This window comes from Ranitomeya imitator, chromosome 1 (genome assembly GCF_032444005.1).
Source record: "Ranitomeya imitator isolate aRanImi1 chromosome 1, aRanImi1.pri, whole genome shotgun sequence".
NCBI lineage: Eukaryota > Metazoa > Chordata > Amphibia > Anura > Dendrobatidae > Ranitomeya > Ranitomeya imitator.
In genome coordinates, this window is record NC_091282.1 from 1,039,954,659 (window position 1) to 1,039,979,899 (window position 25,241).

General features: G+C 44.6%; 1 protein-coding gene across 1 annotated transcript in view; it reads right to left on the reverse strand.

Annotated features, from left to right (window-relative positions):
- The window catches only part of GATB (glutamyl-tRNA amidotransferase subunit B), a 257,231-nt gene that overhangs the window by 66,189 nt on the left and 165,801 nt on the right, over positions 1-25,241 (reverse strand). Inside the window, exons 6-9 of the mRNA XM_069744064.1 lie at positions 11,296-11,409; positions 10,980-11,064; positions 3,494-3,538; positions 2,983-3,172 (exon numbers count right to left, since the gene is read on the reverse strand). Of these exons, the coding sequence (XP_069600165.1) occupies positions 2,983-3,172; positions 3,494-3,538; positions 10,980-11,064; positions 11,296-11,409 (434 nt within the window). The remainder of the gene's footprint in view (positions 1-2,982; positions 3,173-3,493; positions 3,539-10,979; positions 11,065-11,295; positions 11,410-25,241) is intronic.

The window sequence follows — 25,241 nt, forward strand, 5'->3', positions numbered from 1 at the left end:
CCCCCCACAAGTGACCACATTTTGGAAACTAGACCCCCCCCAAGGAACTTATCTAGATGTATGGTGAGCACTTTGAACGCCCAAGTGCTTCACAGAAGTTTATAATGCAGAGTCGTGAAAATATATATTTTTTTTTCCACAATTCTTTATTATCCTAAGGGTAACATTAGAAATTGGACCCCAAAATGTGTTATCCAATTTGTTCTGAGTACGCTGATACCCCATATGTGGGGTTGGGGGGATGGAGGGACCACTGTTTGGGCACACATCAGCTCGGAAGGGAAGTAGTGACGTTTTAAAATGCAGACTTTGATGGAATGGTCCGGTATCTTAGATGGTCTGGATGAATAGGGATGTGGTAATAAGTATCCTATAAATGGATGACTGCCTTAAAACAGTTGTGGTATAGCAACTTCACGGCAGTGTTCACCAATTCCATCTTGAAGGAGCGATTCATTATCCACTGGTTGAGGTTCTTCAGATTGATGATGGTTCTAAAGGAACCAGCCATATTTTTTAAATCAAAAAGACTGGGGAATAAAATACCCCTCCCTTTTCTTCCTCAGGGATCACACACAGAGCCTGTTTTCTTATCAGATCCAAGATCTTTGCTTCCAGGGCTAGTCATTCTTCCCACGACCTCCTGTGGGGGGTCACTAGGAAGGTTTTACAAGGCAGGTGTTAAAAATCTATCCTCAGACCTTCCTTTTTTATGTTCAGAACCCAGTGACTGCCTTATCCCAACTGCTAGCCTGGCATCATTGAGTGGACTTTTTGGAAGATGAAGAGGGGCCGCCAAACATAAATCCCGTCTCCTTTCTGCCTTTAAACTCCAACTACCTTCTTTCCCCTGGAGGACATCCCCCATTACATTTTTTCCTCTGAAAGGGAGATTTCCTCTTGTCATTAGGGGATCCGGGAAAGTGTTTCTTTCCTCAGAGGCCCTTTCCAGGATGTCATCTAATTTCTTCCCCGAATAAAAATTGGCCATCACATGGTATAGCGCATAGTCTATTTTTTGGACTGCAAATCCCCTGGACAGCCTTTAAGCCACAAGGTTAGTCTTGCTGAGGATGTGTCCGCCAGGAATGCTACAGCTCCATGTAACAGGGGCGTACTGGTTAGGATTTTCTCCCTTGCGGTTTTGTCCTTGAGCTGATCCTCTCTTTGTTGCAGCCAAATCACAAGAGAGCGAGCAGTATACGTACAGGTTCAAACAATCACCCCTCCGAACCCACTCTTCTGATGCCTTCCAAGTGTGCTTTAGATATCCATCCACTTATCTAGCAGATCTCTGAGCACCATGGAATCCTCAAAGTGAAGGGCCAACCGTTTTGATTTAGCTATCGCTCCATCAATCCTAGGGACTTTATTTTCCTCAAAGGGATCTCTCAATTTTGAGAAAGGCAAAGTACCAGTCCTCTCCATTTTGCGCCCACTATTAATGAGCACCTGGATTTTACTATTAACCAGAAAGGTGCGCTTTTTGCTCTCCTCCAACTATTTGAACATCAAGTCCTTCAGAGACCTAGATGTTTTCTCTTGTTTTAGGTCCATTGTCGACATAACGGCTTTGACTAGACTATCAGTGTCCTGCACCGGAAAGCATGGTCTGCCCCCCATGTCACTGTCCGAGGAGGATGAGGATTCCCTATGATATTGTCCCTTAAATAGTGGAGAATCGTGAGAATCAGTAGAGACTTCCCTAGGTCTTTGCTTTCCTTTTTTAATAGTGTTTTTGGGGAGTCTTCCAAATCAACCCAGATAACAGATCTAAGGCTTGTGGCAAAGTCTGGGGTCTCTTCACTGATTGTTATGTTAATGCTCTCTGAACATAGACACTTCTGCCAGTCCACTGCTAGCAGGATATTACATAGGGCACACTCTCTACTCCTCTTTTTGGTGCTAGATTTAAACAAAGAACAGGGCCCTATTAAAATAGTGACATTCACAAAGATCACTCACCACCCGCTGTCACTTTAAGGGTACCAGATTCGGAGGCCATTCAGGGATACATATGAAATCCCTTCTAGACACCGAGCAGTCTTGTGACCATCAACTCCTCTGGCTGGGACGGCTGCCGCTCGTGCCACGTGAACGGCGGCCCCCTTACTATGCCCATGCTGTCAAGGGTGAGCTGGTGTGGTGGTTGCTGCTGCTGTCTGCTCTTGCATGACAGAGGAGAGCTTGAGCATAGGCTCTGTTCTGTGGATTTTCTCCGCACTTTAAAGGGGATCCACCGCGCTACTCCTCGGTTCCTTTTCTTCAGGTGCCAGGTGATTATCCCCCCCCCAATCCACTCAAACCACCTAGGGAGCTGCCATCTTCTTCCGGTGTGTGCCCTTTCATGTCACTTGTGCACACCCATTCCCAGCATGCTGCACAGCGGAGGCTGAGAGCAGGGAGTGCAGAGTGGGGAGGCAACGCATCTCCTTCTCTGCCGCGCATGACCACATGTACATCAGAGTCCCCACTGGACCCATGGATGGCGCCTCCAGTACCCGGAGAGCAAACCCACAGACATACAGCTTGATCTTCCGGACACAGGGACAGGGCTGGGTAAGAAAAAAGGATAGGAAACCAACTGATGCTGAGGAGAGGTACCGCTCTTTCATTTCAGTAGGTTTCCTGTTATGGGTGGGAGGATTCCTTTCTCAGGTGTGTTGTCACGGGTGAAGGGAAAATTAACATCCTGTTTCTACACAGAGCTTAGAAGGATTCAGCTAGACAGATTTTAATCATGTGATTTCATAGGCCAAATGGAAAAGAGAAGAATTTACTGGGTAGAATGGCAAAATGAGAAATTGTAAGTACACGGTGCTATAGAATATGATGATTGCAATATATTAAGAGGATAAAAATTTTGATGGGAGTGCTTCTTCAAATACATTTTAACAGTTTAAACTTGTTAATGACAAGAGCTCACTGTATGAACAGTATGATTTACAAATTAATAGTAATTAAATATGGACAGCTACTTACCACCAAGGTATAACTATGTTCAAGTAATATTCCATATTGCTCGACAAGCCTCTCCCTAGTGACGCTGGGAAGTTCTGGGAGTTTCTCTCTAATCAGGTCAATGTTTATGACCTGATCAGCACTCACGTTAGTTGGCAATGACTTGGCATCATAAAGTATCAGAGGGGGGAGGTTGGGTTCTGGCATAAACCTTTATAAATAGGAAGATTAAAAACTAATTAAGGTAAAATATATGGGAACATAACCAGGCTTAGCTTTTTCCTCATAATAATGCTTCTATTGTTATCCAATGACCTACATTTGTAATATATGTCTATTTTTTGTTTAGATCATGTAATCCTCTTATATGTATTTCCACAATTAAAATCTCAGCATGAGAAAATGGAAATGGTTGTTACATCTCTCTAACAGTTTCACACATAGGATGAGGCAGGGAGAAGATAGTTAACACTTTATATGCACTTGTACACATAAATATAGTAATACTATACAGGTAAAGAAATATACAAACCTGTAATCTTGCTTCCCTTCCTTGTCCCTCATAGGTATGGTAACGCTTATATAAAAATAAAATAAAAAAGTATGTGAAAAAGGCATACACATAAAAGAGTAAAATATTTTAACTTGCCAAAACCAAGAATTTTAACAATGGCAACTGCATGTATGGTACTGCAAAATCTCAATACATTTAGTAAAATTAATGCCAGCATACAAAAGAGCTTCACATTTAAAAGTGTTGACTCTTTTATAAAATAGAATTATTCTTACCGTTAATTCGGTTTCTAGGAACCTTCCACGACGGCATATGGAGGTTGTCTCTTTGCCCTAATGGGGAACAGGAAACACAGAGGTTTAAAAGGACCTCCCACCTGCCAGTGACTTACAACTGAAACCATAGCACCGGTTTACCTTCTGAATCCCAGAACTAGTCCAGGAATATGTATCGGGTGGGAAATTAGTGCCGTCGTGGAAGGTTCCTAGAAACCGAATTAACGGTAAGAATAATTCTATTTTCTCTAGTCACCTTCCACGACGGCATATGGAGGAATACCAACTAATTTGGCACTAGGGAGGGACAACGGCCTGCAGAACTTTACGGCCGAAGACTAAGTCCTTATTGGACAATACATCTAATCTGTAATGTTTAGAGAAAGTATGAAGTGAAGACCACGTTGCTGCCCTGCAGATCTGCTCTGGGGATGCACCTGCTCTTTCTGCCCAGGAGACTGACGTAGATCTTGTTGAATGGGCCTTGATCCCTACTGGAGGTATTTTGTTTTGAGCAAGGTAGGCTTCCGTTATAGCCTTTTTGATCCATGTAGCAATGGTACTTTTAGCTACTTTTTTACCCTTATTTTGCCCAGAGGGATGGACAAAGAGGTTATGATCGATTCTGAAAGCACAGGTCTGATCTAAGTATTGCAGCACAATACGTCGGACGTCCAGAGTGTTGAATCTTCTTTCTTCCGAATTTGCAGGATTATGGCAAAAGGTTGGTAGAACAATCTCTTGGGAACGATGAAAATCAGAGACTACCTTCGGAAGAAAAGAAGGATCTAGACGAAGTACTATTGAGTCATCTCTCACTAGAAGATACGGCTCTCTTATAGATAAGGCTTGTAGTTCACCCACTCTTCTAGCCGAAGTTATGGCTACCAAAAACACAGTTTTATAGGCAAGATTTTGAAGAGAGCAGGAGGACAAAGGTTCAAAAGGCGGGCCTGTAAGACCTTGAAGCACCACATTAAGATCCCATGGGGGAACTATTATCTGTTTTCTAGGATTCATCCTAGTTGCTGATGTTAAGAATCTTTTGATCCAGCGATGACCTGCTAGATCTTGATCAAAAAAGGAGCTAAGTGCCGAGACCTGGACTTTGAGAGTACTGGGCCTAAGACCCATTTCTAAGCCTTTTTGTAAAAAATCTAAGATGTTAGGTATATTAGGCTTGAGAGGGTCTGGAAGGTTAGGTAAACAAAAAGACGAAAACGTTTTCCATATTTTGTTGTATATGGCGTTGGTTACTGGCTTTCTCGACTTTTGGAGAGTAGCTATGACGGGGTCCGATAGACCTTTTGCTTTCAACACGTGGGCTTCAGTAACCACGCTGCTAAGTTCCATTTCTGAGGGTCTGCGTGGAGAATAGGACCCTGAGAGAGGAGATTGTTCTTTTGAGGTAATATTACCGGTCCATCCACTTGTAGTTGGATGACCAAGTTGAACCAACTTCTCTTGGGCCAAAAAGGAGCTATCAAGATAGTCGGAGTCCCTTCTGATCGTATCTTCCTTAGAACCTTTGCCAGGATTGGGATTGGCGGAAATGCGTAGGCAAGCTGGAAGTGCCAATCTTGGACTAGGGCATCCAGACCTCTGGGATTGCCTCTTGGGTTCAAGGAAAAGAAGGTTTTGACTTTTGCGTTCTGGTAAGAGGCAAAGAGGTCGACCTCTGGAAGACCCCACTTTTGAACTAGCATATTGAACGTCTGAAGATCCAGGCTCCATTCGCCAGGATGAATGTCCTGGCGACTCAGGTAATCTGCTTGAATATTTGCAGTCCCTTTTAGGTGAATTGCCGTCAGGGACAGCAAGTGTTTTTCGGCCCAATAAAAAATTCGAGCGGAGATCTTTTTCAGACTGAGGATTTTTGTACTGCCCTGGTGCTTGATATGAGCCACCGTGGTCATATTGTCTGAATAGATCTGGACATGTTGACCAGAAATCTGACGGCTTGCTGCCAACAGGGCCTCTTCCACAGCTTTGAGTTCTCTGAAATTTGACGATTTGTTGCTGATTGACTGGTTCCAAAGACCTTGGTAAGGAACATGATTTATTATGGCTCCCCAGCCCCTCCTGCTGGAATCTGTCTTGATTGTGACTAGCGGAAGCTGAATCCAACTTAGACCTTTCAGGAGGTTTGTGGAATTCATCCACCATGTTAAGGATGCTTTCACTCGACCGGGTGTGTGAATCCTTTTTATTAGAGTGCCAGGACGACCATCCCATCTGTCTAGAATGTGGGTTTGAAGAATTCTCGAGTGAGCTTGAGCCCAAGCCACTGATTGTATGCAGGCTGTCATGGAGCCTAAGAGAGACATTCCCTCCCGAAGAGTAGGAAATCTCGTCTCCTTGAATCTTCTGACTTTTGCTACTAATGGTAGCCTGTGATCGTCTGGGAGAAAGGACATCTGTTTTGCTGAGTCCAGAACCACACCCAAGAACTTTCTGGTTTTTGAGGGTTGAAGCTGTGATTTCTTCATATTTGGAATCCAACCCAGACACTTCAATATCTCCAAAGTGGTTGACACATGGGACATCAGGGTCATCTCGGTGGGGGCTACTATCAGGAGATCGTCCAGGTAGGGCACTATGCAGACACCTTGACTCCGGATAAATGACACTGCTTCTGCCATGATTTTGGAGAATACTCTTGGTGCTGAGGAAATGCCGAAGGGAAGGACTCCAAACTGATAGTGCTCCACACGATGACTCCCCTGTATCGCAAACCTGAGGTATTTTCTGTGTCTCGGGTGGATAGGGATGTGAAAATATGCATCCTTTAGGTCGATGGTTGCCATAAAGGAGTGATGTCCTATCAGAGGAATTGCAGATCTTACAGACTCCATCTTGAACTTGCGATATTTCACATGTTGGTTTAGACCCTTTAGGTTTATAATAATTCTTACATCCCCTGAGGGTTTGGGTACTAAGAACAGCCGGGAATAATGTCCTTTTCCCTGTTCCAAAAGTGGAACTGGGGAGATCACATTTGATTTCATAAGATCCCTGAGACCTAGAGTCAATAAACTGTGATCTCTTGAAGTCGGCAGGGTAGTAATTTTTAGACCCTGAGGGGGGGAAGAAATTAACTCTATTAATAGGCCCTCCTTGATGACATTGAGGACCCAGTGGGAACTGGTGATATTTTCCCACTGACCCACATATTTCGAGAGTCTCCCCCCTACCGGGTCGGAGTCATTGCTTGTCTTGTTGGGACTGTTGCTGCTGCTGCTGGGGGACAAAAATATTTTTCCCTCTACCTTTTGCGTAACTCCACCTGCCGGTTTTGCCTTTCCCTCTTTGAGGGGGCTGAGACTGTGGGGCACGAAAAAACCGTTTTCTCGGTTGTTTTTGCTCCGGGAGTGCCTTTTTCTTGTCAGTAGCCTTGTCAAGAATATCGTCTAAGGCCGGACCGAAAACATAATCTCCCTTAAAGGGTATAGCACACAACTTGGCCTTTGAGGTGATATCACCGCTCCATATTTTAAGCCAGAGGGCTCTTCTAGCAGAGTTGGAGAGTACGAGAGATCTGGCAGCCACTCTAACAGATTCTAGAGAAGCGTCAGCCAGAAACCCAGAGGCTCTATGCAGGATGGGAAGTGAATCTAATAACTCACCTCTCGGGGTACCCTGAGATATATGAGACTAATTTCTCCAACCAGCAGGAGAGGGCCCTGGCAACACAAGTGGAAGCGACATTGGCCTTAAGGATAGACGTAGAAGTTTCCCAAGATTTCTTTAGGAGACTTTCAATCTTTCTGTCCATAGGATCCTTTAATTGTGAAGAATCCTCAAAAGGGAGTGCTGTTCTTTTGGCGACTCTAGCCACCTGCACATCAACCTTTGGAATGTCCAATTTGATTACTTCACCCTCTAGAGGAAATCTATGCTTCATTTCTGCAGGGGTAGTGAGGCGTTTCTCAGGCTGTTCCCATTCCTGATTAATCATACTAACGATGTTAGCGTGCACCGGGAACCCCACTCTCTTCTCCGATCTGAGTCCACCAAACATCTGATCCTGTACGGACTGTGGTTCATATTCCTCTTCTAGGCCCATAGTATTACGGACAGCAGATACTAAATCCTCAATATAATCTGAGGAAAAGAGGTATTTCCTGACCTCAGCTTTAGGTGATACAGGATCTTCCCAGCCCACAGATGAAGTATGGGAGAGGTCTGAATCAGAGTCCGATTCGACCACCTGAATTTTTCTCTTTTTAGCTGGGGAATGTGGTGGCGGAGGTGGAGGAGTAGTAAAAGCTGCTAACGAAGATTGCACCTCCTGTTTTACTAAGGAGCGAATTTCATCCAGCAGAGATGGTTGCTCAGCTTTTACAATCTTGTCAGTACATGGCTGGCAGAGTCTTTTGTCCCAGTTAAGAGGGAATTTAGTAGAACAGACTGGGCACTTCTTTTTAATAGCGGCTTTAGGGGCAGACTTCTCTCCCTGAAATGACAAGGGAGAGGGGAGTGAGGACATTAAACCCCCTATAGGTACTACCTCCCGGATCCTATCCCTGCAAAACACTTACTGTAGCAGGGGTAGCGCTGGGCTCCGCAGATGCAGGGCACAAGGAACCATCCATACTGGGAAAAATAGTCTTACCTCAGTGGTGGTTCAGCAGGGTTTAAGAACGCTGTCCGCACCTGCCTCCAGCAATCAACAGTTCCCCCTCCCCCTCCGGGATCCATGTGAGGGGACGCCATCAGTCCGACACGCCGGCCGGCGAACCCGGAAGAAGCGGCCTCCAGGAGAACGAAGGACCGGAAGTGACGCGCGAGACCGCCGACGTCACATCCGGAACGCCGAGCCGGCAATGGAGGGGGAGAACGCCGAGCAGCTCATGGAGGAGCCCGGCGAGGGATCCCAGGCCTGCTTTGCCCTCGTGGGGGCGCGGGAAGGCCGGGAGGGGGTCCCTGAGGCACCTGCATAGCAGGACGACGGGAGCAGCAGGGGAGGAGGCGGAGCGCGACCATCAGCTGCCCGGCTATAACAGGCAGAGCCTGCACAAAGGTACCGCAGTCGCCGGCCACAACAGCACCTGGAGACCTCTCCCTGTCCCATGGGGAACAGGAAAGACACTGGCAGGTGGGAGGTCCTTTTAAACCTCTCTGTGTTTCCTGTTCCCCATTAGGGCAAAGAGACAACCTCCATATGCCGTCGTGGAAGGTGACTAGAGAAAACATATTTTCTGATCACATAATATAGACCTTTAAGGTAAGAGAGAGGGGCTGCAATTTGGGACTGTCAACAATATTTTAGTTTGTACTCCCCACGCATTATGCCAAAACAGATGTCAGACCTAAGGCAGGGCTCATCTCAATGATTTATAGTTATCTAATTTCTGAACATAACTTCCTTTAAATGGATGCAGAGCTGGTTGTCAGTCAAGGAGCAGCTGACATGAATATAATGCGAGTACTGTATAATGAGAGGTGACAGATCATAGACCCCTGCACCGCCCAGATGACTCGCAGAGAGCAGCTACAGAAAGAATATAGCTTTGTTTTCTCCCTGCAGCCACAATTCGAATTAGACCTGAACATTTCAAATATTATTCACCTTCAGATTAGCACTATGGTTGCAAGTAAATACCATTTAAGTTTGCTGAGAGGTCCACATTAACATATAAAATCTCTGTCCTTCTCATCTGTCGCCAAACACGACTGAAGCAATATTTCACATTCTATCTGGTCTATGACCAATTCAACAGATGCTGACCAGGATGAGTGAAAATCAGAACTACTAGGACCGATGATGTGATAAAAAGCCTGACAAACAAAATACTTTGCCGGGTACTTTGACATGGGCTAATATTCAGACGATGTAGCATTCATAAGACTGCTTGTCACGTATTATCGGCCTAAAAAAAGCAACTAAACGTACTACTTTTTTGTGTAATTGTATCCAGCATTGAAAGTTATGACACTTTGCAATGCATTTTATGATTTGACTTAGTTTCTGTAGGAAAACCACTTGTTCCCAAGTGCCTGTCTTTTCTTGTATTGACTCCGTACTCCGTTTGTGTGCACTTGCAGAGCAGATTCAGTCTGTGGAAGGGGCAGCAACATAGGAGCCTGCTCGCTCCCTAGGTCTGTACTGCAGTAATACGATTTTCCTTAGGTGATAGTGCTTTGCTGTTGGGTGCGTTGGCTCGTGCATTGTGGAATGAGCACCATATACTCCTCCTGCTAACCATGTGCCCCAAGAGCTGTGGAGTATACTGCTGTATCTAGCTAGGGAACAAGCACACTCCTTAGGTCCTGTCCCTTACACAGCCAGAATCAGTATTACAACTACATATAAACAGTACAAATAATGAGTTAGTAAACAAGGAGGCAGGAAATTACATTGTGTAATAGCCAGGATTTGGAATCACTTTTATGCAATTTTTTTTTTTTTACAACAATGAAGCCCAACGCTTGCATTGTAACAAGACATGACTTTAAATGCTGGACATAATTACATAATTCTGAAAAAAAAGTTTGCTATATTAGTTACTATTTAAAGGGGTTGTCCGGTCCAAATCAATAAGTCTACAGTTACTGTGTGACTGCAGACTTATCAATTCCCCCAGCGCACGCACTGTGTGCTGCGGGGATTTGACGGTTTCCGACCTGAGATCGGAGGGTGTGTATGAGTTATACATACTCCCGGCCAGTGGGCATGGCCTCGTGCCATACAATTGTATGGAGCCGAGGCTGCACCCTGCATAGTGAGGCAGCCGGCCAGTGGGCACATTCGACTATAGGGCGTGGTCTTGCTCCATACAAGTGTATTGAGAGAGAGGCCAGTAGGTGTATACGAGAGTATAACTCGTACATACCCTCTGGTCCAGGGTCTGAAACATGCGAATCCCCGTAGTGCACGCGCTGGGGGCTTCATAATTCTGCAGTTAAACAAAGTGACTGCAGACTTATTGATTTGGACGAGACAACTCATTGAAGAATACAGCTGATGAATTAGGAAATCGCTTGTTCATCAGCTAGTAACATCATTTTTACGGAACATGAAATCATTGATTTCAGCAGCCCATTTCACAGTGTAAATAGGTGATGTGCTGCTGACAATATGCAAGCTGTATGGGGACAGAGTGATCGAATGCATGACTGTTCTCTGTCCCCATACAGTGTGCATCAGCATATATAAGTGCAAATAGACTTTGTTGATCAGTGTTTCTTATGGGCATAAATTATTCCCTGTGTCAACGAGCCCTTACCCAAGTTTATAGTCAAAGGCTCTTGTCTCATTGAGAATAGTTCCACCATCATCCAGTATTTGTGTTTGTCTTTTAATTTCATAATCTAAGAAGAGAATAAAAAACAAATCAAAAGTTTAATGAATTTTTCGCAAATGACCCCAAAAAAGTCATAATGAAGCAGCTCTTCTACAAGGTCAGAAAATTATTTTAGCAGCAAGGAAGTGTAGTAATTACAGAATGTGACAACCGTGTTATAATACAGGAAATAAACTGTAGTGGCTATCACTAAACAATTATACCAAAATATCGAGAAAATGAAAAATAGGTACAATACCAATTGCTTTTGCTAGGAAGCGTGCACTGTTAATGTTCTTAACTTCTGTCCTCACACCAAAAGGCTCACCAGGATGATGAACAGAAATGTTTGCATCAACTCTCAACTGGCCCTCTGAAACGGAAAAATCAAAATACGATCACACATTAAAATTTAATCCATTTTGTTATATATAGATTATTTGCTACAACAAAAATATGATTAACTACAGCAAACATTTCTTGACAAGTGTTTCCAATGCTTACAGTCATGACTGCGTTTAACCCCTTTACCCCCAGGTGTGGTTTGCACGTTATGGACCGGGCCAATTTTTACAATTCTGACCACTGTCCCTTTATGAGGTTATAACTCTGGAACGCTTCAACGGATCCCGGTGATTCTGACATTGTTTTCTCGTGACATATTGTACTTCATGATAGTGGTAAAATTTCTTTGATATTACCTGCGTTTATTTGTGAAAAAAACGGAAATTTGGCGAAAATTTAGAAAATTTCGCAATTTTCCAACTTTGAATTTTTATGCAATTAAATCATAGAGATATGTCACACAAAATACTTAATAAGTAACATTTCCCACATGTCTACGTTACATCAGCACAATTTTGGAACCAAAATTTTTTTTTGTTAGGGAGTTAAGGGTTAAAAGTTGACCAGCAATTTCTCATTTTTACAACACCATTTTATTTTAGGGACCACATCTCATTTGAAGTCATTTTGAGGGGACTATATTATAGAAAATACCCAAGTGTGACACCATTCTAAAAACTGCACCCCTCAAGGTGCTCAAAACCACATTCAAGAAGTTTATTAACCCTTCAGGTGTTTCACAGGAATTTTTGGAATGTTTAAAAAAAATTAACATTTAACTTTTTATCACAAAAAATTTAATTCAGCTCCAATTTGTTTTATTTTACCAAGGGTAACAGGAGAAAATGGACCCCAAACGTTGTTGTACGATTTGTCCTGAGTACGCCGATACCCCATATGTGGAGGTAAACCACTGTTTGGGCGCATGACAGAGCTCAGAAGCGAAGGAGCGCCATTTGACTTTTCAATGCAAAATTGACTGGAATTGAGATGGGACGCCATGTTGCGTTTGGAGAGCCCCTGATGTGCCTAAACATTGAAACCCCCCCACAAGTGACACCATTTTGGAAAGTAGACCCCCTAAGGCAGGGGTGTCAAACTGCATTCCTCGAGGGCTGCAAACAGGTCATGTTTTCAGGATTTCCTTGTACTGCACAGGTGATAATTTAATCACCTACACACATAATGATTGCAGCACCTTGTGCAATGCTAAGGAAATCTTGAAAACACGCATGGTTTGCGGCCTTCGAGGAATGCAGTTTGACACCCCTGCCCTAAGGAACTTATCTAGAGGTGTGGTGAGCACTTTGACCCACCAAGTGCTTTACAGAAGTTTATAATGCAGAACCGTAAAAATAAAAAAATCATTTTTTTTTTCACAAAAATTATTTTTCACCCCCAATTTTTTATTTTCCCAAGGGTAAGAGAAGAAATTGGACCCCAAAAGTTGTTGTACAATTTGTCCTGAGTACACTGATACCCCATATGTGGGGGTAAACCACTGTTTGGGCGCATGGGAGAGCTCGGAAGGGAAGGAGCGCCGTTTGACTTTTCAATGCAAAATTGACAGGAATTGAGATGGGACGCCATGTTGCGTTTGGAGAGCCACTGATGTGCCTAACCATTGAAACCCCCCACAAGTGACACCATTTTGGAAAGTAGACCCCTTAAGGAACGTATCTAGATGTGTGGTGAGCACTTTGACCCACCAAGGGCTTCACAGAAGTTTATAATGCAGAGCCGTAAAAATAAAACAAAAAAATTCTCCCCAAAATAATTTTTTAGCCCCCAGTTTTGTATTTTCCCAAGGGTAGCAGGAGAAATTGGACCCCAAAAGTTGTTGTCCAATTTGTCCTGAGTGCGCTGATACCCCATATGTGGGGGGGAACCACCGTTTAGGCGCATGGGAGGGCTCGGAAGGGAAGGAGCGCCATTTGGAATGCAGACTTAGATGGAATGGTCTGCAGGCGTCACATTGCGTTTGCAGAGCCCCTAATGTACCTAAACAGTAGAAACCCCCCACAAGTGACCCCATATTGGAAACTAGACCTCCCGAGGAACACATCTAGATGTATTGTGAGAACTTTGAGCCCCCAAGTGTTTCATTACAGTTTATAACGCAGAGCCGTGAAAATAAAAAATCTTTTTTTTTCCCACAAAAATTATTTTTTAGCCCCCAGTTTTGTATTTTCCCAAGGGTAACAGGAGAAATTGGACCCCAAAAGTTGTTGCCCAATTTGTCCTGAGTACGCTGATACCCCATATGTTGGGGTAAACCCCTGTTTGGGTGCACGGGAGAGCTCAGAAGGGAAGGAGCACGGTTTTACTTTTTCAACGCAGAATTGGCTGGAATTGAGATCGGACGCCATGTCGCGTTTGGAGAGCCCCTGATGTGCCTAAACAGTGGAAACCCCCCAATTATAACAAACCCTAATCCAAACACACCCCTAACCCTAATCCCAACGGTAACCCTAACCACACCTCTAACCCAGACACACCCCTAACCCTAATCCCAACCTTATTCCCAACCGTAAATGTAATCCAAACTCTAACTTTAGCCCCAACCCCAACTGTAGCCTTAACCCTAGCCCCAACCCTAACCATAACCCTAGCCCTAATCCTAGACTTAACCCTAACCCTAGCCCTAGCCCTAATGGGAAAATGGAAATACATTTTTTAAATTTTTCACTAACTAAGGGGGTGATGAAGGGGGGTTTGATTTACTTTTATAGCGGGTTTTTTAGCGGATTTTTATGATTGGCAGCCGTCACACACACCACATTTTGAGAGCTATAATTTTTCCATATTTTAGTCCACAGAGTCATGTGAGGACTTGTTTTTTGCGGGACGAGTTGACGTTTTCATTGGTAACATTTTCGGGCACGTGACATTTTTTGATCGCTTTTTATTCTGATTTTTGTGAGGCAGAATGACCAAAAACCAGCAATTCATGAATTTCTTTTGGGGGAGGCGTTTATACCGTTCTGCGTTTGGTAAAATTGATAAAGCAGTTTTATTCTTCGGGGCAGTACGATTACAGCGATACCTCATTTATATAATTTTTTTTTATGTTTTGGCGCTTTTATACGCTAAAAACTATTTTATAGAAAAAATAATTATTTTTGCATCGCTTTATTCTGAGGACTATAACTTTTTTATTTTGTTGCTGATGATGCTGTATGGCGGCTCGTTTTTTGCGGGACAAAATGACGTTTTCAGTGGTACCATGGTTATTTATATCTGTCATTTTGATCGCGTGTTATTCCACTTTTTGTTCGGCGGTATGATAATGAAGCGTTGTTTTTTGCCTCTTTTTCTTACGGTGTTTACTGAAGGGGTTAACTAGTGGGACAGTTTTATAGGTTGGGTCGTTACGGACGCGGCGATACTAAATATGTGTACTTTTATTGTTTGCTTTTTTATTTAGATAAAGAAATGTATTTATGGGAATAATATTTTTTTTTTTCATTATTTAGGATTTTTTTTTTAACTTTTTTACTTTGCCCCAGGAGGGGGACATCACAGATCCATGATCTGACAGTTTGCACAGCACTCTGTCAGATCACCGATCGGTCTCGGAGCACTGCAGCCTTACCAAGCCTGTTCTGAGCAGGCACTTGGTAAGCCACCTCCCTCACTGCAGGACCCGGATGCCGCAGCCATCATGGATCCGGGCCTGCTACAGGGAGGGAGGTAAGGAGACCCTTGCAGCAACGCGATCACATCGCGTTCCTGCGGGGGTCTCAGGGAAGCCCGCAGGGAGCCCCCTCCCTGTGCGATGCTTCCCTATACCGCCGGCACACCGCGATCATGTTTGATCGCGGTGTGCCGGGGTTAATGTGCCGGGGGCAGTCCTGTTGTGAATTCTGTGGCAGAGCTCCCTCCTGTGGTCACAAGTGGTACTTCGGCTGATTCTCTCTGTGAGCTTCCGTTGGTGGAGGAAAGTGGTACTGCGGCTTCTGAGTTTCCTTCCTCAGGTGATGTGGTGAAGTCGTTAGGTGCTGCTCTATTTAACTCCACCTAGTGCTTTGATCCTGGCCTCCAGTCAATGTTCTAGTATTGGACCTGTTTCCTCCTGGATCGTTCCTGTGGCCTGCTGCTCTGCATAGCTAAGTTCTGCTTTGCTATTTTGTTTGCTGTTTTTTCTGTCCAGCTTGTCTATTTGTTTTTTCCTGCTTGCTGGAAGCTCTGGGACGCAGAGGGTGTACCTCCGTGCCGTTAGTTCAGTACGGAGGGTCTTTTTGCCCCCTTTGCGTGGTTTTTGTAGGGTATTGTGTTGACCGCAAAGTTACCTTTCCTATCCTCGCTCTGTTCAGAAAGTCAGGCCTCACTTTGCTTAAATCTATTTCATCTCTACGTTTGTCTTTTCATCTTAACTCACAGTCATTATATGTGGGGGCTGCCTTTTCCTTTGGGGTATTTCTCTGAGGCAAGGTAGGCTTAGTTTCTCAGGCTGTGCCGAGTTGCATAGGGAGCATTAGGCGCAATCCACGGCTGCCTCTAGTGTGGTTGGAGAGGATTAGGGATTGCGGTCAGCAGAGTTCCGACGTCTCAGAGCTCGTTCAATGTTTTTGGGTTATTGCCAGGTCACTGTATGTGCTCTGACCTCTATGTCCATTGTGGTACTGAATTACCTTATCATAACACGGTCCGTGACCGCTCCTGGCACATAGCGCCGGATGTCAGCTGCGATAGGCAGCTGAAACCTGGCCACGATCGGCCGCGCTCCCCCCGTGAGCGCGGCCGATCGCCCTGGACGTACTATTTCTTCCACATGGATGGAATAGTATGTCGGATGGCAGAAAGGGGTTAAAACTATTATTATTCAGCATTTTGTAGATATTAACTAGCAGTCACATGATGTTTGCTAAGATAAAGAAAAAGTCAGAAATAACTTGTCACATAACAGGATTTTTGGCCCCTTAAACAGGCTGTCCATTACTGGACAACCCCAGCTTAATCACTTCAAGGTCCCATTTAAAGGGAACTGGTCACCCCCAAAATCGAAGATGAGCTAAGCCCACCGGCATCAGGGGCTTATCTACAGCATTCTGGAATGATGTAGATCAGCCCTCAACAGGGCAGACAAAGTACGCCTGCGCCCAGGCTCGGACTGGCCCACCGGGAGATCGGAGAATCCTCCGGTGGGCCCGCCTCCCAGTGGGCCCTCCCCCTCACCAGCAGCAGACTCCTGCCTCATTCATTATTAGTGCCCGCACCCAGCGGTGAGTTCTTTATTCCATACCCAGTGCCAGCCGTCTGCACTGCTCAGTAACAAGTGACGTGAGAGCTTTGTCATCATTTGCTGCGGCTTCTGCTGATCTCGTGGCACTCACCGCTCTATCAGCTGTGGTGTGCTGAATGAGATCAATAGAAGCGGCAGCAGCAGGTGATGAGAAAGCGCTCACCTCACATCACTTGTTGCTGAGCAGTGCAGACAGCTGGCACTGGGTGTGGAATAACCCGCACAGCGCAGAGCTACAGGCTGTGAGACTGCACTGTACAGCACACAGCCTCTAGAGCGGAGTTGATTTTTAGAGCCTGAGGGCAATGGCATGATGTCACTGGAAGGGGCGGGGCCTCCATCAGACCAGTGACCAGGAAGCAGCGTTGTTCTGAGGCTCAGGCTGCTGGAGAGGAATGAAATGAGAGGCTGCACCATGGAGCCCCGTGAGGAGAGGACTGAGGGGCTGCGCAATGAAACCTTGAACAAATAGGAATGAAGACCCAGGATTCAATGAGTGGTGAGAGGATGTTTTTTGGAAAGGGTTGATGTAACTAGAGTGGGGCTTGTATAGGGAAGATGATGAGAGGCTGTGTGTAGAAGTGGAGATGATAATGACGGGCTGCATGAAAAAAGGGTCATGATGAGGGGCTGTGTGAAAAGGGGGGGTAATGAGGTGACTGTGTGCAGAAGGAGGGATGATGAGGCTGTTTGCAGAAGGAGGGATGAAGAGGCTGTGGAGAAGGAGGGATGATGAGGCTGTGTGGAGAAGGGCGGATGATGAGGCTGTGTGGAGAAGGGCGGATGATGAGGCTGTGTGGAGAAGGAGGGATGACGAGGCTGTGTGGAGAAGCAGGGATGACGAGGCTGTGTGGAGAAGCAGGGATGACGAGGCTGTGTGGAGAAGGGCGGATGATGAGGCTGTGTGGAGAAGGAGGGATGACGAGGCTGTGTGGAGAAGCAGGGATGACGAGGCTGTGTGGAGAAGCAGGGATGACGAGGCTGTGTGGAGAAGGAGGGATGATGAGGGGCTGTGTGGAGAAGGGCGGATGATGAGGGCCACTGCAGTTCAGGGGCCCAGCTGGGAACACAGCCTCAGTGACCTGCCGTAAACTCGATGAGGTTAGCCGACGCCAGTGACCGGTGGTAAACTATACCTCCAATAACAGCTGCGGGCTCAGATCATTTGACAGCGTGTGGACCTCAGCTGTCTGACTGGCGGGGATGATTTTACCACCGATCAGAAGCAGTGTTTGCCACTCTGTCTTGCAACTCACAGAGTGGTAAACACTGGAAGTTTGGGCCCCCCATTCAAGTGAATGGGGTCCGGGTACTGTTCTGTACCCGAACCTGGACTTTTTTTTAACTGTTCGGCTGGACCCGAACATCCAAGGGTCTGCTCATCTTTAATCCTGTGTCTAGTGTGTGACTGGTGTTTGTATGCTGTGTAAGTGTGTCATGTGTCTAGCGTGTGACTGGTGTGTGTCACGTGTTAGATCCTGTGACTGGTGTGTGTCTGGTGTGTGTCACGTGTATGTATCCTGTGTCTAGTGTGTGACTGGTGTGTGTCACGTGTATGTATCCTGTGTCTAGCGTGTGACTCGTGTGTATCACGTGCACGTATCCTGTGTCTAGGGTGTGACTTGTGCGTATGTGTCATGTCTAGTGTGTGTATGTGGCACATGTCTAAATAATAAAATCTTTGTTCTTATAGAATATCATTGTGTTCGGCAGCACTTGTCTTGTTTACCCATAATTATCTGCTGCAGATAAGGGAGCTTGACTAGATGGAAGCTAAGGGAAGACTTTGCAGCTAGTACCCCTTAAGGTACCGTCACACATAATGATATCGTTAACGATATCGTTGCTTTTTGTGACGTAGCAACGATATCGTTAACGAAATCGTTATGTGTGACAGCGACCAACGATCAGGCCCCTGCTGGGAGATCGTTGGTCGCTGGGGAAAGTCCAGCACTTTATTTTGTCGCTGGATCTCCCGCTGACATCGCTGAATCGGCGTGTGTGACGCTGATCCAGCGATGTCTTCACTGGTAACCAGGGTAAACATCGGGTTACTAAGCGCAGGGCCGCGCTTAGTAACCCGATGTTTACCCTGGTTACCGTTGTAAATGTAAAAACAAACACTACATACTTACATTCCCGGTGTCTGGTCATGTCCCTCGCCGTCAGCTTCCCGCACTGACTGGTGAGCGCCGGCCGGCCGTAAAGTACAGCACAGCGGTGACGTCACCGCTGTACTTTACGGCCGGCGCTCAGTCAGTGCGGGAAGCTGACAGCGAGGGACATGACCAGACACCGGGAATGTAAGTATGTAGTGTTTGTTTTTTTACATTTACAACGGTAACCAGGGTAAACATTGGGTTACTAAGCGCGGCCCTGCGCTTAGTAACCCGATGTTTACCCTGGTTACCCGGGGACTTCGGGATCGTTGGTCGCTGGAGAACTGTCTGTGTGACAGCTCTCCAGCGACCAAACAGCGACGCTGCAGCGATCGACATCGTTGTCGGTATCGCTGCAGCGTCGCTTAGTGTGACGGTACCTTTAAGCATGGTGGGCCCTTAGAATGATGTTCTCTGGTGGGCCCAAGCTACTCCAGTCCGACGCTGCCTGCGCCGAAGCAACAGCATGAAGACAAGAAGAGGATGTCATCGTAAGAAGATGGGAGGCCCTGGACCGAGACCGAGGACCCTGACCACAGCGGGAATGCCCCTGGGTTAGTATAATCTAACCTCTTTTTCTCATCTTTCAGGATACATCGGGGGCTTATCTACAGCATTATAGAATGCTGCAGATAAGCCCCTGATGCTGGTGGCCACAGCTCATAATCGATTTTTGGGGTGACAGGTTCCCTTTAAATTGAAAACACCTGATACTCACCTCCTGTAGTGGTGCTGTTCCAGCAATGTCGGTGCCACTGTTCTCAGCGGGTCATGCAACATTGTTGTGTTACAAACCAACTGCACACAGTCAGAAGCCATTGGTTGGCTCCAGCCTTGAATACTTTATCAGAGTGGATGTCCATTGATGAGCTACAGCCAGTGGCCGCTGATTGGCTGCATTTGACCAGTGACACAACAATGGCATGCGACCCATCGGGAATAGCAGTGCCGACATCAGTGGAAAGGCACTGCTGGAGGTGGAAAGCATCTACTTTTATTATTTTATCCTAAAGTGATTAAGCTGCCTACCGTCCATTAGTGGACAAGCCCTTTAACTCAAAAACCATTAGTACGAAACATCAACACTTAAGGTACCGTCACACTAAGCGACATTGCAGCGATACCGACAACGATGTCGATCTCCAGCGACCAACGACCCCAAAGTCCCTGGGTAACCAGGGTAAACATTGGGTTACTAAGCGCAGGGCCGCGCTTAGTAACCCAATGTTTACCCTGGTTACCGTGGTAAATGTAAAAAAACAAACACTACACACTTACATTCCCGGTGTCTGGTCAGGTCCCTCGCCTTCAGCTTCCCGCAGTGCACTGACTGGTGAGCGCCGGCAAGCCGTAAAGTACAGCACAGCGGTGACGTCACCGCTGTACTTTCCGGCCGGCGCTCAGTCAGTGACCAAACACCGGGAATGTAAGTATGTAGTGTTTGTTTTTTTACATTTACAACGATAACCAGGGTAAACATCGGGTTACTAAGCGCGGCCCTGCGCTTAGTAACCCGATGTTTACCCTGGTTACCAGTAACGACATCGCTGAATCGGCGTCACACACGCCGATTCAGCGATGTCTGTGGGAGATCCAGCGGCAAAATAAAGTGCTGGACTTTCCCCAGCGACCAACGATCTCCCAGCAGGGGCCTGATCGTTGGTCGCTGTCACACATAACGATTTAGTTAACGATATCGTTGCTATGTCACAAAAAGCAACGATATCGTTAACAATATCGTTATGTGTGACGGTACCCTAAATCCTATGATCAATCAAAATGCACATACCTGACGCGGATATCTTTGCCCTATTTCAATCAGGAATTTAGAAAAGACTTCAGTAAAAAAAAGCTATAGTCCGTTATGTAACTTGTAAATGTAAATCAATTAGGCTTCTCTTTAGACAGATGCAGCAAGTTAATTTAAACTGCAGAATTCATTGTGTATCCAGGTGTGAAATGTACTGCGCTATTGCACCATTTTTTACAATATTTGCATAAGCATTTCTTTTGTGAGAGTTTATCTTTTTACAGTCCTGATACTCTTAGGCTACGTTCACATTAGCGTTTTGCGTGTTTGCGTCGGGCGCCGCAGCGGCGACGCATGAGTCATGCACCCCTATATTTAACATGGGGGGCGCATGGACATGCGTTGTGCTGCGTTGTGCGACGCATGCGGTTTTTTTGCCGCAAGCGTTGGGCGCAGAAAACGCAACAAGTTGCATTTTTTTGCGTCCAAATTTCGGCAAAAAAGGACGCATGCGTTGCAAAACGCAGCGTTTTAGCTTGCGTTTTGGTGCGTTTTTATTTGCGTTGCGTCGCCGATGCAGCGGCGCACAATGCAAATGTGAACGTAGCCTTAGACATGCTTAGCCACGACCTCTCTCGGGCGACAATTTTATCATAATTGCCAGCACAAAAGTGTGAAAATTATGACAGAAATATGCTCCAGTCACCAACTTAAGTTAAATTTCTTTCGGTAGCGCACATCAGCTGAAAGCTTAGCCAAATTCATTAAGAGGCTTATACGTCATAATGAATTTGGTGCATCTTACTTTAGCAGAGCATTTTGACGAATGGTGGCCTTGCAGTTCTGATAAAAATGTTAGTGGCTAACCTAGTGAGGCGAATTCTCTAAGCCAAAGGTTAGAGTGGACAACTGCCATCTTTCAAAGACAAAGAGGAACTGATTATCCAACAGGCATAGAGAGTCACTACAAAATTTTGGACCACACTCTTAACCGTGCCTCAAGCTGCACCCAATTATTAACTCCTCAGTCTACTATGCCTACATGAAAAAAAAAGTTAGAAAGTGATACACATTACTGATAAACTCTTCAATCTTCTGTTCCATTAGGCCTCTTTCACACCTCCATCTTTCTTTTTCTCTCACAATGCGTCGTTTTGTGGAAAAAAAAAAAGAACGGATCCAGCAAATGTTTCTGGATCAGGCAGCAGAGAAGAGCACACCCTCACGTAAATGTATTCTATTGGGATATAATGTGATATACCAACACAAATTAGCAAGTATTTATGAAGTCTATAGGAAATGATACATGGAAATGATATTTTAAATCTGAAAATTGTGACATGGATATGTATTCAGTCCCCCCCGAGTCAATTATTTTGTAGGACCACCTTTTGCTGTAATTTCTGAGGTTAACTTTTTTTTTTACAATTCTCAGTGAGATAAGGAGAGCGCTAGCGAACGGCAATTTTCAAGTTTTGTCAGACTCTGCACGGGATATAGGTTTGGACTTTGAGTTATTCAGACACATACTGTAAATCCGCTTTGCTTTAGACCACTCCATTGTAGCTCTGGCAGCATACTTAAGGTCATTGGCCCGCAGGAAGATGAACATACGTCTCACTTTCAAGTGTAAGAAGTATCGTTTCTTCTTTCGGAGATTGACATGCTAAGCATGCCGAGATGAAGAGACTTAAAGCGGCAATGCTCCTCTGGGAAATATGCTAATTATGCAAATTGTCTCTTCAGAGAGGAAGAGAACTAGAATTCTAGTGCCACCTATTGGAAGTAGAAATCCTACAAGTCAATGTTGACCCTTTAATGAGCCTTGTTACATGACTTACGATAATAGCCAAACCAGAATCTCAATTTGCAGACACTGTGTTTTGGGGGTACTGACCCTCATCAGTGCAAAGTTAAGATCTGGTTTGGCTGTGTGAGAGGCGTCCGACCGATATCCAAGAAGTATTGTTTCTCCTTGTGGAGATTGACATGCTAAGCATGCCTGTCGAGATGAGGAGACAAAGCCGCAATTGCTCATGCCAATCTCCGCAAGGAGAAACGATACTTCTTGGATATCGGTCGAATGCCTCTCACACAGCCAAACCAGTTCTCCACTTTGCACTGACGAGGGGCAGTACCCCGAAACACAGTACAGATGAAATCGTACCCAAGGATGAGCCAGACTTGTTCAAGTCCACAATTCTCTTCCTGATATCTTGGCCGATTTCTTGAGACTTTCCCATGATGCTACACAAAGAAGAAGGGTGTTTCAGAAGCTTCCAAATACATGACATCATCATATGGGCAGTCCAGAATGGTTTAAAGGCATAGTAATCTTAGTGTATGTAAACTTTTGACTTTGCAGTAAGTAATAAAAATGCCTTAAAACATTCTCTCTCATTATTCTGGCATTTGGCAAATATTAATAATTATGGTAATCCTAATTGACCTAAAACGGGAAAAGTTTATTCTGATTTTATGTCAGATATTGAGAAAAAAACATTCATGTGTGACTTTTTATATATATATAGTGTACGTAAAATTCTGGTTTCAACTGTATAAGAACCATCCTACGCATTAGCTCCTATATTAGCCTTTCGCTTAGAGCATCCTCATATATTTGGCATCAGAGATACTTTATCCCTAAGCCTATATCTATATTAGGTCAATTGCCTCAACACGTTTGAACAACCCACCCCACCAAAAAAAACCAAAACAAAACAAAAAACCCTTTAGGCACCTTAGGAGGCTGACACTCTACACTGGTGTAGTGATATTACTCACAATGATGTGGACACCACGCCTTTATAATTTACCACCCACCTCCCTGCCCTGATGTGCACCCGATTAACAATCACGCAGCCCCTCTAAAAAAAACAAAACACAGCAGCCATGAGAACATTGGATGCCACTGTGTTATCGTGGGTGATGCTGTAAGCAAAGTAAAGAGACTCCAGAGAAGATACAGGTATATTTAAAGGTTATTACCATCATAGCATAGCAATTAATAAGAGTAGACTTGCAATTAATGATCTAATATTACAATTAGGCATTTGTCCTCGGACACTTAATAAACATCAGAATGGGATTTTGACATATTCCAGACCATCTAGAAGGATCATGAGGTTGCTCAATACACCTACCTTATATTCTGACTTATTCATGGTGATAACACTACCTTCACACAACGACCAATAAGTAAAAAAAAATGTATAAACTTTATTGAAATAATCATTAAAAACCGTTACCTAGAGGAGCGGTCTGTAACTATACCTCATCTTACATTGTTTGCAGCAGTCTGTATTTCCACCTTCAGGCTGGGTTTACCTTATATTTACACTTTATTACGCTATTTATAGATTCTCATAGGTGCTTTATTTTACTGCTATATACATGCCTATTTGTATGTGGGGCTGGTACCTATTCATGTGCACTTTACCTAATTCTATATGTATAGTGATTTATACCTAGCCTGCTATCTCTATTGTACTACTGTTCTTTCGAGGTTGGTTCCTGTGTGGGTCCCACTGTTTTTCTCCTGCACCAGTGGTTACTGTCGTATTATTTATGTTTTTAATGATTATTTCAATTAAGTTTATGCATGTTTTTTTACTTATTGGTCATTGTGTGAAGGTCCTTTTTCGGTAGTGTTATGTTATTTCCTTCATGACCCTGTTAGGGGTATTATTCGGTGTTTCTTATTCATGGTGATGTCATATGCGCTTATTAGCGGTGAGCATTTCACATATTTAGGATTATATACGGCTTTTGAATAGTGGTGTAGTAAGATTTTATTGCTTCTGTTTTCTGTGTACCATTATCTGTTATTGATTTATATGGTTGCCTGTGAAGGCATACCACTATGTAATTTTATGTCAAAGATTTTTTTATATTTGTGTTTACAAAATTTGAATCCCACTATCTCTTTGCTTGGGCTCAATAGGTTCTATATGTTCTTGTATAGGAGGGGATTATATTTGTTTAGCGTACGATTATATGTTTCAAGAGGGATATGATAAGGTTTGCAGTTGTGCCATAGTCCTTACATTTTTGGATAATGGATTAAACAGTGCTACATGAGATGTTCAGAGTTTGGCCTATTTTTTTACATGACCTAACCCTGCTTTACTCTTGTTCACAACTTTGTCCCTGACCTGTCTGGTGTGTTCCTGGATTTTCATGATGCTGTTTGATCGCTACTGTTCTCAAACAAACCTTCACAGAACAGATGTAGTTATACTGAGAATAATCTATACACAAGTGGACTCAATTTACTAATTATGTGACTGAAGGAGGCAATTGGTCACTTAGGATTTTATTTAGGGATTATCAGATTACAGGGGTCAGAATACAAAAGCAAGTCACAATTTGCAGATTTACTGTGTATACTCGTTTATAAGCTGAGTTTTTCAGCACATTTTTTATGCTGAAAAAGCCGCCCTCCATTTATACTCAAGTGAGGGTCCCACAAGAAGGAGGCGGAGGAGCAGCAGGAGCTGGCTACTGTGGCTAATACCTGTGCTCTGTGGGAGTGGAGAGCAGTGAATATTCATTTCTCTTTAATAGTGGACACGCCGTTAGCCACAGTAGCCGGCTTCCTGCAGCTGCTTGGCTCTGAAGTGTGCCCACTACTTAAGGGAATAAATATTCACTGCTCATTTGCTTGTGCTCAGTAAAATGGCACCAGTGCTGAGCTCAGTGATTGG